The sequence below is a fragment of the Protomyctophum parallelum genome, assembly GCF_964188405.1.
Source record: "Protomyctophum parallelum genome assembly, chromosome: 1".
Taxonomy (NCBI): Eukaryota; Metazoa; Chordata; class Actinopteri; order Myctophiformes; family Myctophidae; genus Protomyctophum; species Protomyctophum parallelum.
Window position 1 is genome coordinate 107,689,605 of NC_139697.1, and position 11,249 is coordinate 107,700,853.

The following is an 11,249-nucleotide window of genomic DNA, read 5'->3' on the forward strand; positions in this document are numbered from 1 at the left end:
GGACCCCCAGAGGTACAACTACATGATAGTTTGTGGCATGTCATGTGGACGCTCTCAGTGGTGTCCCTTCCCACCGCTAGACATGGCATTACAATAGGGTCCGTCCGAGCTGTATAAAACTATAAATCTTCTCTTATGGGGGTCCTTCTCTTCTCTTCAAATGGGGGGGGTCCGCAGGCTAATACGTGTCCATTTGGGGGTCCTTGACATGAAAAGGATAAAGTAAATCCATTCATCTATCTACTGATCGTCTGACCGAAGTGGTGCGTGACATCAAAAGTGGTGTCCTATTGAATCCTGTTCCTGTATTATTAGAATCATTACAGAGTGCAAAGCACATTGGGTCACTGATGGCGGTGTAACAACTCCCAAACTTCCGACAACAGTAGAACGGGACAAACCATTTTGGGATTTAAACAGGGGTGGATCAAATATATTGTTCAAAATATATCGCGTTTATGAACGCAGGATTTCAAAAGTATTACTCCTAAGATAACTTTGGAGCCAGGGGGGATACAGGGGGGGACCCCCCCAGCCAGGGGGGACCCCCTAACTCATCTGGGGGGGACCAATGTGACGCTGGCAGGGGACGAAACCCCTCCGTCCCCTAGCCTATTGCGCCCCTGGTTCTGACTGCAATGGGAAGTTCACTCCATAGTTTAGGTTGGGAGTGAGTCTGTAGTTCTGACTGCAATGGGAAGTTCATTCCATAGTTTAGATTGGGAGTGAGTCTGTAGTTCTGACTGTAATGGGAAGTTCACTCCATAGTTTAGGTTGGGAGTGAGTCTGTAGTTCTGACTGTAATGGGAAGTTCATTCCGTAGTTTAGATTGGGAGTGAGTCTGTAGTTCTGACTACAATGGGAAGTTCATTCCATAGTTTAGATTGGGAGTGAGTCTGTAGTTCTGACTGCAATGGGAAGTTCATTCCATAGTTTAGATTGGGAGTGAGTCTGTAGTTCTGACTGCAATGGGAAGTTCATTCCATAGTTTAGGAGCCAGAAGGGAGAGTTTGGGACGCATGGAGCGTTGTCGCGGTACCTGTCTGTGTATTGTATCGGTGTATTGTGGGTAGTGTAGTGTAGCTGTCCTGTAGTTCTCTCAGTGTGTTGTGGGTAGTGTAGTGTACCTGTCCTGTAGTTCTCTCAGTGTGTTGTGGGTAGTGTAGTGTACCTGTCCTGTAGTTCTCTCAGTGTGTTGTGGGTAGTGTAGTGTACCTGTCCTGTAGTTCTCTCAGTGTATTTTCGGCGGTGTGTAGTCCGTCCAGATGTGTTCCCAGCTCACCTGTGGGTGATATAGGGTTAGAGTTAGTGTATAGTGTAGTGGTGTATTGTGGGTAGTGTAGTGGTGTAGTGGTGTATTGTGGGTAGTGTAGTGGTGTATTGTGGGTAGTGTAGTGGTGTATTGTGGGTAGTGTAGTGGTGTAGTGGTGTATTGTGGGTAGTGTAGTGGTGTATTGTGGGTAGTGTAGTGGTGTATTGTGGGTAGTGTAGTGGTGTAGTGGTGTATTGTGGGTAGTGTAGTGGTGTATTGTGGGTAGTGTAGTGGTGTATTGTGGGTAGTGTAGTGGTGTATTGTGGGTAGTGTAGTGGTGTATTGTGGGTGGTGTAGTGGTGTATTGTGGGTGGTGTAGTGGTGTATTGTGGGTAGTGTAGTGGTGTATTGTGGGTGGTGTAGTGGTGTATTGTGGGTGGTGTAGTGGTGTATTGTGGGTGGTGTAGTGGTGTATTGTGGGTAGTGTAGTGGTGTATTGTGGGTAGTGTAGTGGTGTATTGTGGGTAGTGTAGTGGTGTATTGTGGGTGGTGTAGTGGTGTATTGTGGGTAGTGTAGTGGTGTATTGTGGGTAGTGTAGTGGTGTATTGTGGGTGGTGTAGTGGTGTATTGTGGGTAGTGTAGTGGTGTATTGTGGGTAGTGTAGTGGTGTATTGTGGGTAGTGTAGTGGTGTATTGTGGGTAGTGTAGTGGTGTATTGTGGGTGGTGTAGTGGTGTAGTGGTGTATTGTGGGTAGTGTAGTGGTGTAGTGGTGTATTGTGGGTAGTGTAGTGTTGTATTGTGGGTAGTGTAGTGGTGTATTGTGGGTAGTGTAGTGGTGTATTGTGGGTGGTGTAGTGGTGTATTGTGGGTAGTGTAGTGGTGTATTGTGGGTAGTGTAGTGGTGTATTGTGGGTAGTGTAGTGGTGTATTGTGGGTAGTGTAGTGGTGTAGTGGTGTATTGTGGGTAGTGTAGTGGTGTATTGTGGGTAGTGTAGTGGTGTATTGTGGGTAGTGTAGTGGTGTATTGTGGGTAGTGTAGTGGTGTATAGAGCACCGAAGTCCTGACGTAACTCGCTCATCCCTTCGATTCCCCTGGTTCACGGAAGTAATTTCTCTATGGAGAATAACATGGGGTGATCTTAATATCGTCTACTATAAGCGTTGTGGTCCAAAAATAAACAAGCTGTCTCAGCGTTATTGTCACGGAGGTGTCTCTGTATCGTTTGCAACAGTCAGTCACTCATATATGATACAGACTGCTTCTAGCGAAAATCTAACTAATTCAGCAGCAGTAACATTAGCGTTTTCTCTCAGTCAGTTGATTCTTCATATCCATATGAGTGAAGCGGCCGGGGTGACATGTTTATTTTTCAAACACAGTTCTTATATGAAGCAATCTAAAAATCCTCCTATGGCGATTTCAATGCAACTAAACAAATACATGAACCTGGGGACTGACGCCCTCTACTGAAAGTGACGTCAGACTTCGGTGCTCTATTGTGGGTAGTGTAGTGGTGTAGTGGTGTATTGTGGGTAGTGTAGTGGTGTATTGTGGGTAGTGTAGTGGTGTATTGTGGGTGGTGTAGTGGTGTATTGTGGGTGGTGTAGTGGTGTATTGTGGGTAGTGTAGTGGTGTATTGTGGGTGGTGTAGTGGTGTATTGTGGGTGGTGTAGTGGTGTATTGTGGGTAGTGTAGTGGTGTATTGTGGGTAGTGTAGTGGTGTATTGTGGGTGGTGTAGTGGTGTATTGTGGGTGGTGTAGTGGTGTATTGTGGGTAGTGTAGTGGTGTAGTGGTGTATTGTGGGTAGTGTAGTGGTGTATTGTGGGTAGTGTAGTGGTGTATTGTGGGTAGTGTAGTGGTGTATTGTGGGTGGTGTAGTGGTGTATTGTGGGTAGTGTAGTGGTGTATTGTGGGTAGTGTAGTGGTGTATTGTGGGTGGTGTAGTGGTGTATTGTGGGTAGTGTAGTGGTGTATTGTGGGTAGTGTAGTGGTGTATTGTGGGTGGTGTAGTGGTGTATTGTGGGTAGTGTAGTGGTGTATTGTGGGTAGTGTAGTGGTGTATTGTGGTTGATTGATTGATTGATTGAAATATTTATTAACAGTTTGTAGAATTTACAGTACATTTTAAGCACAAACTCAATACAAAGACTGTCAACTGTGAGTGGACGACCCAATTAAGCATTACACTTGTTTACAACAGGGTCCACATTGTTCAATTCAGGTGGTGTAGTGGTGTATTGTGGGTAGTGTAGTGGTGTATTGTGGGTAGTGTAGTGGTGTATTGTGGGTGGTGTAGTGGTGTATTGTGGGTAGTGTAGTGGTGTATTGTGGGTGGTGTAGTGGTGTATTGTGGGTAGTGTAGTGGTGTATTGTGGGTGGTGTAGTGGTGTATTGTGGGTGGTGTAGTGGTGTATTGTGGGTAGTGTAGTGGTGTATTGTGGGTAGTGTAGTGGTGTATTGTGGGTAGTGTAGTGGTGTATTGTGGGTAGTGTAGTGGTGTATTGTGGGTGGTGTAGTGGTGTATTGTGGGTAGTGTAGTGGTGTATTGTGGGTGGTGTAGTGGTGTATTGTGGGTAGTGTAGTGGTGTATTGTGGGTAGTGTAGTGGTGTATTGTGGGTAGTGTAGTGGTGTATTGTGGGTGGTGTAGTGGTGTATTGTGGGTAGTGTAGTGGTGTATTGTGGGTAGTGTAGTGGTGTATTGTGGGTGGTGTAGTGGTGTATTGTGGGTAGTGTAGTGGTGTATTGTGGGTAGTGTAGTGGTGTATTGTGGGTAGTGTAGTGGTGTATTGTGGGTAGTGTAGTGGTGTATTGTGGGTGGTGTAGTGGTGTATTGTGGGTGGTGTAGTGGTGTATTGTGGGTAGTGTAGTGGTGTATTGTGGGTAGTGTAGTGGTGTATTGTGGGTAGTGTAGTGGTGTATTGTGGGTGGTGTAGTGGTGTATTGTGGGTAGTGTAGTGGTGTATTGTGGGTAGTGTAGTGGTGTATTGTGGGTGGTGTAGTGGTGTATTGTGGGTGGTGTAGTGGTGTATTGTGGGTAGTGTAGTGGTGTATTGTGGGTAGTGTAGTGGTGTATTGTGGGTGGTGTAGTGGTGTATTGTGGGTGGTGTAGTGGTGTATTGTGGGTGGTGTAGTGGTGTATTGTGGGTAGTGTAGTGGTGTATTGTGGGTAGTGTAGTGGTGTATTGTGGGTAGTGTAGTGGTGTATTGTGGGTAGTGTAGTGGTGTATTGTGGGTGGTGTAGTGGTGTATTGTGGGTAGTGTAGTGGTGTATTGTGGGTAGTGTAGTGGTGTATTGTGGGTAGTGTAGTGGTGTATTGTGGGTAGTGTAGTGGTGTATTGTGGGTGGTGTAGTGGTGTATTGTGGGTAGTGTAGTGGTGTATTGTGGGTAGTGTAGTGGTGTATTGTGGGTGGTGTAGTGGTGTATTGTGGGTGGTGTAGTGGTGTATTGTGGGTAGTGTAGTGGTGTATTGTGGGTAGTGTAGTGGTGTATTGTGGGTAGTGTAGTGGTGTATTGTGGGTAGTGTAGTGGTGTATTGTGGGTAGTGTAGTGGTGTATTGTGGGTAGTGTAGTGGTGTATTGTGGGTAGTGTAGTGGTGTAGTGGTGTATTGTGGGTGGTGTAGTGGTGTATTGTGGGTAGTGTAGTGGTGTATTGTGGGTGGTGTAGTGGTGTATTGTGGGTAGTGTAGTGGTGTATTGTGGGTGGTGTAGTGGTGTATTGTGGGTGGTGTAGTGGTGTATTGTGGGTAGTGTAGTGGTGTATTGTGGGTAGTGTAGTGGTGTATTGTGGGTAGTGTAGTGGTGTATTGTGGGTAGTGTAGTGGTGTATTGTGGGTGGTGTAGTGGTGTATTGTGGGTAGTGTAGTGGTGTATTGTGGGTAGTGTAGTGGTGTATTGTGGGTGGTGTAGTGGTGTATTGTGGGTAGTGTAGTGGTGTATTGTGGGTGGTGTAGTGGTGTATTGTGGGTGGTGTAGTGGTGTATTGTGGGTAGTGTAGTGGTGTATTGTGGGTAGTGTAGTGGTGTATTGTGGGTAGTGTAGTGGTGTATTGTGGGTAGTGTAGTGGTGTATTGTGGGTAGTGTAGTGGTGTATTGTGGGTGGTGTAGTGGTGTATTGTGGGTGGTGTAGTGGTGTATTGTGGGTGGTGTAGTGGTGTATTGTGGGTAGTGTAGTGGTGTATTGTGGGTGGTGTAGTGGTGTATTGTGGGTAGTGTAGTGGTGTATTGTGGGTAGTGTAGTGGTGTATTGTGGGTGGTGTAGTGGTGTATTGTGGGTAGTGTAGTGGTGTATTGTGGGTAGTGTAGTGGTGTATTGTGGGTGGTGTAGTGGTGTATTGTGGGTAGTGTAGTGGTGTATTGTGGGTGGTGTAGTGGTGTATTGTGGGTGGTGTAGTGGTGTATTGTGGGTAGTGTAGTGGTGTATTGTGGGTAGTGTAGTGGTGTATTGTGGGTAGTGTAGTGGTGTATTGTGGGTAGTGTAGTGGTGTATTGTGGGTGGTGTAGTGGTGTATTGTGGGTAGTGTAGTGGTGTATTGTGGGTAGTGTAGTGGTGTATTGTGGGTAGTGTAGTGGTGTATTGTGGGTAGTGTAGTGGTGTATTGTGGGTAGTGTAGTGGTGTATTGTGGGTAGTGTAGTGGTGTATTGTGGGTGGTGTAGTGGTGTATTGTGGGTAGTGTAGTGGTGTATTGTGGGTAGTGTAGTGGTGTATTGTGGGTGGTGTAGTGGTGTATTGTGGGTAGTGTAGTGGTGTATTGTGGGTGGTGTAGTGGTGTATTGTGGGTAGTGTAGTGGTGTATTGTGGGTGGTGTAGTGGTGTATTGTGGGTAGTGTAGTGGTGTATTGTGGGTAGTGTAGTGGTGTATTGTGGGTAGTGTAGTGGTGTATTGTGGGTAGTGTAGTGGTGTATTGTGGGTGGTGTAGTGGTGTATTGTGGGTGGTGTAGTGGTGTATTGTGGGTGGTGTAGTGGTGTATTGTGGGTAGTGTAGTGGTGTATTGTGGGTAGTGTAGTGGTGTATTGTGGGTAGTGTAGTGGTGTATTGTGGGTGGTGTAGTGGTGTATTGTGGGTAGTGTAGTGGTGTATTGTGGGTAGTGTAGTGGTGTATTGTGGGTGGTGTAGTGGTGTATTGTGGGTAGTGTAGTGGTGTATTGTGGGTGGTGTAGTGGTGTATTGTGGGTGGTGTAGTGGTGTATTGTGGGTAGTGTAGTGGTGTATTGTGGGTAGTGTAGTGGTGTATTGTGGGTAGTGTAGTGGTGTATTGTGGGTAGTGTAGTGGTGTATTGTGGGTAGTGTAGTGGTGTATTGTGGGTGGTGTAGTGGTGTATTGTGGGTGGTGTAGTGGTGTATTGTGGGTGGTGTAGTGGTGTATTGTGGGTGGTGTAGTGGTGTATTGTGGGTAGTGTAGTGGTGTATTGTGGGTAGTGTAGTGGTGTATTGTGGGTGGTGTAGTGGTGTATTGTGGGTAGTGTAGTGGTGTATTGTGGGTAGTGTAGTGGTGTATTGTGGGTGGTGTAGTGGTGTATTGTGGGTAGTGTAGTGGTGTATTGTGGGTGGTGTAGTGGTGTATTGTGGGTGGTGTAGTGGTGTATTGTGGGTAGTGTAGTGGTGTATTGTGGGTAGTGTAGTGGTGTATTGTGGGTAGTGTAGTGGTGTATTGTGGGTAGTGTAGTGGTGTATTGTGGGTGGTGTAGTGGTGTATTGTGGGTAGTGTAGTGGTGTATTGTGGGTAGTGTAGTGGTGTATTGTGGGTAGTGTAGTGGTGTATTGTGGGTAGTGTAGTGGTGTATTGTGGGTAGTGTAGTGGTGTATTGTGGGTAGTGTAGTGGTGTATTGTGGGTGGTGTAGTGGTGTATTGTGGGTAGTGTAGTGGTGTATTGTGGGTAGTGTAGTGGTGTATTGTGGGTGGTGTAGTGGTGTATTGTGGGTAGTGTAGTGGTGTATTGTGGGTGGTGTAGTGGTGTATTGTGGGTAGTGTAGTGGTGTATTGTGGGTGGTGTAGTGGTGTATTGTGGGTAGTGTAGTGGTGTATTGTGGGTAGTGTAGTGGTGTATTGTGGGTAGTGTAGTGGTGTATTGTGGGTAGTGTAGTGGTGTATTGTGGGTGGTGTAGTGGTGTATTGTGGGTGGTGTAGTGGTGTATTGTGGGTGGTGTAGTGGTGTATTGTGGGTAGTGTAGTGGTGTATTGTGGGTAGTGTAGTGGTGTATTGTGGGTAGTGTAGTGGTGTATTGTGGGTAGTGTAGTGGTGTATTGTGGGTAGTGTAGTGGTGTATTGTGGGTGGTGTAGTGGTGTATTGTGGGTAGTGTAGTGGTGTATTGTGGGTAGTGTAGTGGTGTATTGTGGGTGGTGTAGTGGTGTATTGTGGGTAGTGTAGTGGTGTATTGTGGGTAGTGTAGTGGTGTATTGTGGGTGGTGTAGTGGTGTATTGTGGGTAGTGTAGTGGTGTATTGTGGGTAGTGTAGTGGTGTATTGTGGGTAGTGTAGTGGTGTATTGTGGGTAGTGTAGTGGTGTATTGTGGGTAGTGTAGTGGTGTATTGTGGGTAGTGTAGTGGTGTATTGTGGGTAGTGTAGTGGTGTATTGTGGGTAGTGTAGTGGTGTATTGTGGGTAGTGTAGTGGTGTATTGTGGGTAGTGTAGTGGTGTATTGTGGGTGGTGTAGTGGTGTATTGTGGGTGGTGTAGTGGTGTATTGTGGGTGGTGTAGTGGTGTATTGTGGGTAGTGTAGTGGTGTATTGTGGGTGGTGTAGTGGTGTATTGTGGGTAGTGTAGTGGTGTATTGTGGGTAGTGTAGTGGTGTATTGTGGGTAGTGTAGTGGTGTATTGTGGGTAGTGTAGTGGTGTATTGTGGGTAGTGTAGTGGTGTATTGTGGGTAGTGTAGTGGTGTATTGTGGGTAGTGTAGTGGTGTATTGTGGGTAGTGTAGTGGTGTATTGTGGGTGGTGTAGTGGTGTATTGTGGGTAGTGTAGTGGTGTATTGTGGGTAGTGTAGTGGTGTATTGTGGGTAGTGTAGTGGTGTATTGTGGGTAGTGTAGTGGTGTATTGTGGGTGGTGTAGTGGTGTATTGTGGGTAGTGTAGTGGTGTATTGTGGGTAGTGTAGTGGTGTATTGTGGGTAGTGTAGTGGTGTATTGTGGGTAGTGTAGTGGTGTATTGTGGGTAGTGTAGTGGTGTATTGTGGGTGGTGTAGTGGTGTATTGTGGGTAGTGTAGTGGTGTATTGTGGGTAGTGTAGTGGTGTATTGTGGGTAGTGTAGTGGTGTATTGTGGGTAGTGTAGTGGTGTATTGTGGGTGGTGTAGTGGTGTATTGTGGGTAGTGTAGTGGTGTATTGTGGGTAGTGTAGTGGTGTATTGTGGGTAGTGTAGTGGTGTATTGTGGGTAGTGTAGTGGTGTATTGTGGGTAGTGTAGTGGTGTATTGTGGGTAGTGTAGTGGTGTATTGTGGGTAGTGTAGTGGTGTATTGTGGGTAGTGTAGTGGTGTATTGTGGGTAGTGTAGTGGTGTATTGTGGGTAGTGTAGTGGTGTATTGTGGGTGGTGTAGTGGTGTATTGTGGGTGGTGTAGTGGTGTATTGTGGGTAGTGTAGTGGTGTATTGTGGGTAGTGTAGTCCGTCCAGATGTGTTCCCAGCTCACTCAGTCTCTCCAGCTGTTCTCGGGAACGTCGTTTTTGGACGACGGCGAACCAACATCCTGCCGTCGCCGCTAGCAACGAACACACCAACAATACGTCCTTTATGACACTCTGTCTACCTGAACACACACACACACACACACACACACACACACGCACACACACACACACACACGCACACGCGCACGCACGCACGCACTCACGCACACACACACACAAACACACACACGCAGGATTTTAAATGAATACATAAATACTTTAATTAAAAAAAAGCCATGTTCTGTATTCCTTGGACACTTTCTACAAAATGTGGGAACCTTATTTGAATCATATTGGAACCACACTGTCTGCCACGATACTTGGAGGTTTTCCGTACCAACCTTAGATATCTTATATGCCAGCATTCTTCCCTAGTGGGTGCTCTGCTTTGGGGCGGGGGCTTGTCTGCCCTTTGGGTATGGGGGGGTGGTCGCCCGGGCAGGGGTCTCGATGCGTTGCGACGGGGCCGCTTCTTGGGGCGGTGGCCCTGCCGCCTGGAGGGGTGGCGGTCGCCGCCTTTGAGTGGAGCATGCATGGGTCTGCTCTTGTAATGATTTGGTGCCTATGATAACTATTGTCTGCCTTTTTAATATATGTATTAATGTACTGTATGGAATATGGATGTATTCCCTGATTGGGAGTCTATGAAAATCCGAAAGTCACTTGTCATTATAGTTCATTGTCCTTGTCATGTCTGTGTATATTCAATCTTTTTATTTATAATAGTGTTGTGCCTGAGATGTTTTTCTTTTCTTTTCTTTTGTTTGTTATTATGTTCTTGTTGTGTAATGTCTGTTTGTCTTTAAAAAACCAATAAATATACTTAAAAAGAAAAAAAGCCATGTTGGTATTTTTTGTGATCCATTTTGTGAGATATCTCGTGTAAAGCTATTAAAACCATTTTGGACAAACAGAGCAGTGTAATAGGGTGTAGTACCACCTCCTACCAGCAGGGGCTCCAAACAGAACAGTGTAATAGGGTGTAGTACCACCTCCTACCAGCAGGGGCTCCAAACAGAGCAGTGTAATAGGGTGTAGTACCACCTCCTACCAGCAGGGGCTCCAAACAGAACAGTGTAATAGGGTGTAGTACCACCTCCTACCAGCAGGGGCTCCAAACAGAGCAGTGTAATAGGGTGTAGTACCACCTCCTACCAGCAGGGGCTCCAAACAGAGCAGTGTAATAGGGTGTAGTACCACCTCCTACCAGCAGGGGCTCCAAACAGAGCAGTGTAATAGGGTGTAGTACCACCTCCTACCAGCAGGGGCTCCAAACAGAGCAGTGTAATAGGGTGTAGTACCACCTCCTACCAGCAGGGGCTCCAAACAGAGCAGTGTAATAGGGTGTAGTACCACCTCCTACCAGCAGGGGCTCCAAACAGAGCAGTGTAATAGGGTGTAGTACCACCTCCTACCAGCAGGGGCTCCAAACAGAGCAGTGTAATAGGGTGTAGTACCACCTCCTACCAGCAGGGGCTCCAAACAGAGCAGTGTAATAGGGTGTAGTACCACCTCCTACCAGCAGGGGCTCCAAACAGAACAGTGTAATAGGGTGTAGTACCACCTCCTACCAGCAGGGGCTCCAAACAGAACAGTGTAATAGGGTGTAGTACCACCTCCTACCAGCAGGGGCTCCAAACAGAGCAGTGTAATAGGGTGTAGTACCACCTCCTACCAGCAGGGGCTCCAAACAGAGCGGTGTAATAGGGTGTAGTACCACCTCCTACCAGCAGGGGCTCCAAACAGAGCGGTGTAATAGGGTGTAGTACCACCTCCTACCAGCAGGGGCTCCAAACAGAACAGTGTAATAGGGTGTAGTACCACCTCCTACCAGCAGGGGCTCCAAACAGAGCAGTGTAATAGGGTGTAGTACCACCTCCTACCAGCAGGGGCTCCAAACAGAGCAGTGTAATAGGGTGTAGTACCACCTCCTACCAGCAGGGGCTCCAAACAGAGCAGTGTAATAGGGTGTAGTACCACCTCCTACCAGCAGGGGCTCCAAACAGAGCAGTGTAATAGGGTGTAGTACCACCTCCTACCAGCAGGGGCTCCAAACAGAGCAGTGTAATAGGGTGTAGTACCACCTCCTACCAGCAGGGGCTCCAAACAGAGCGGTGTAATAGGGTGTAGTACCACCTCCTACCAGCAGGGGCTCCAAACAGAGCGGTGTAATAGGGTGTAGTACCACCTCCTACCAGCAGGGGCTCCAAACAGAGCAGTGTAATAGGGTGTAGTACCACCTCCTACCAGCAGGGGCTCCAAACAGAACAGTGTAATAGGGTGTAGTACCACCTCCTACCAGCAGGGGCTCCAAACAGAGCAGT

The 11,249-nt window shown here is 47.1% G+C and overlaps 1 protein-coding gene across 1 annotated transcript in view; it reads right to left on the minus strand.

Annotated features, from left to right (window-relative positions):
• Positions 1–11,249, minus strand: part of LOC310857559 (stromal interaction molecule 1-like) — a 37,317-nt gene that overhangs the window by 12,451 nt on the left and 13,617 nt on the right. The window contains exons 7-8 of the mRNA XM_083763272.1: positions 8,889–9,005; positions 1,216–1,282 (exon numbers count right to left, since the gene is read on the minus strand). Of these exons, the coding sequence (XP_083619398.1) occupies positions 1,216–1,282; positions 8,889–9,005 (184 nt within the window). The remainder of the gene's footprint in view (positions 1–1,215; positions 1,283–8,888; positions 9,006–11,249) is intronic.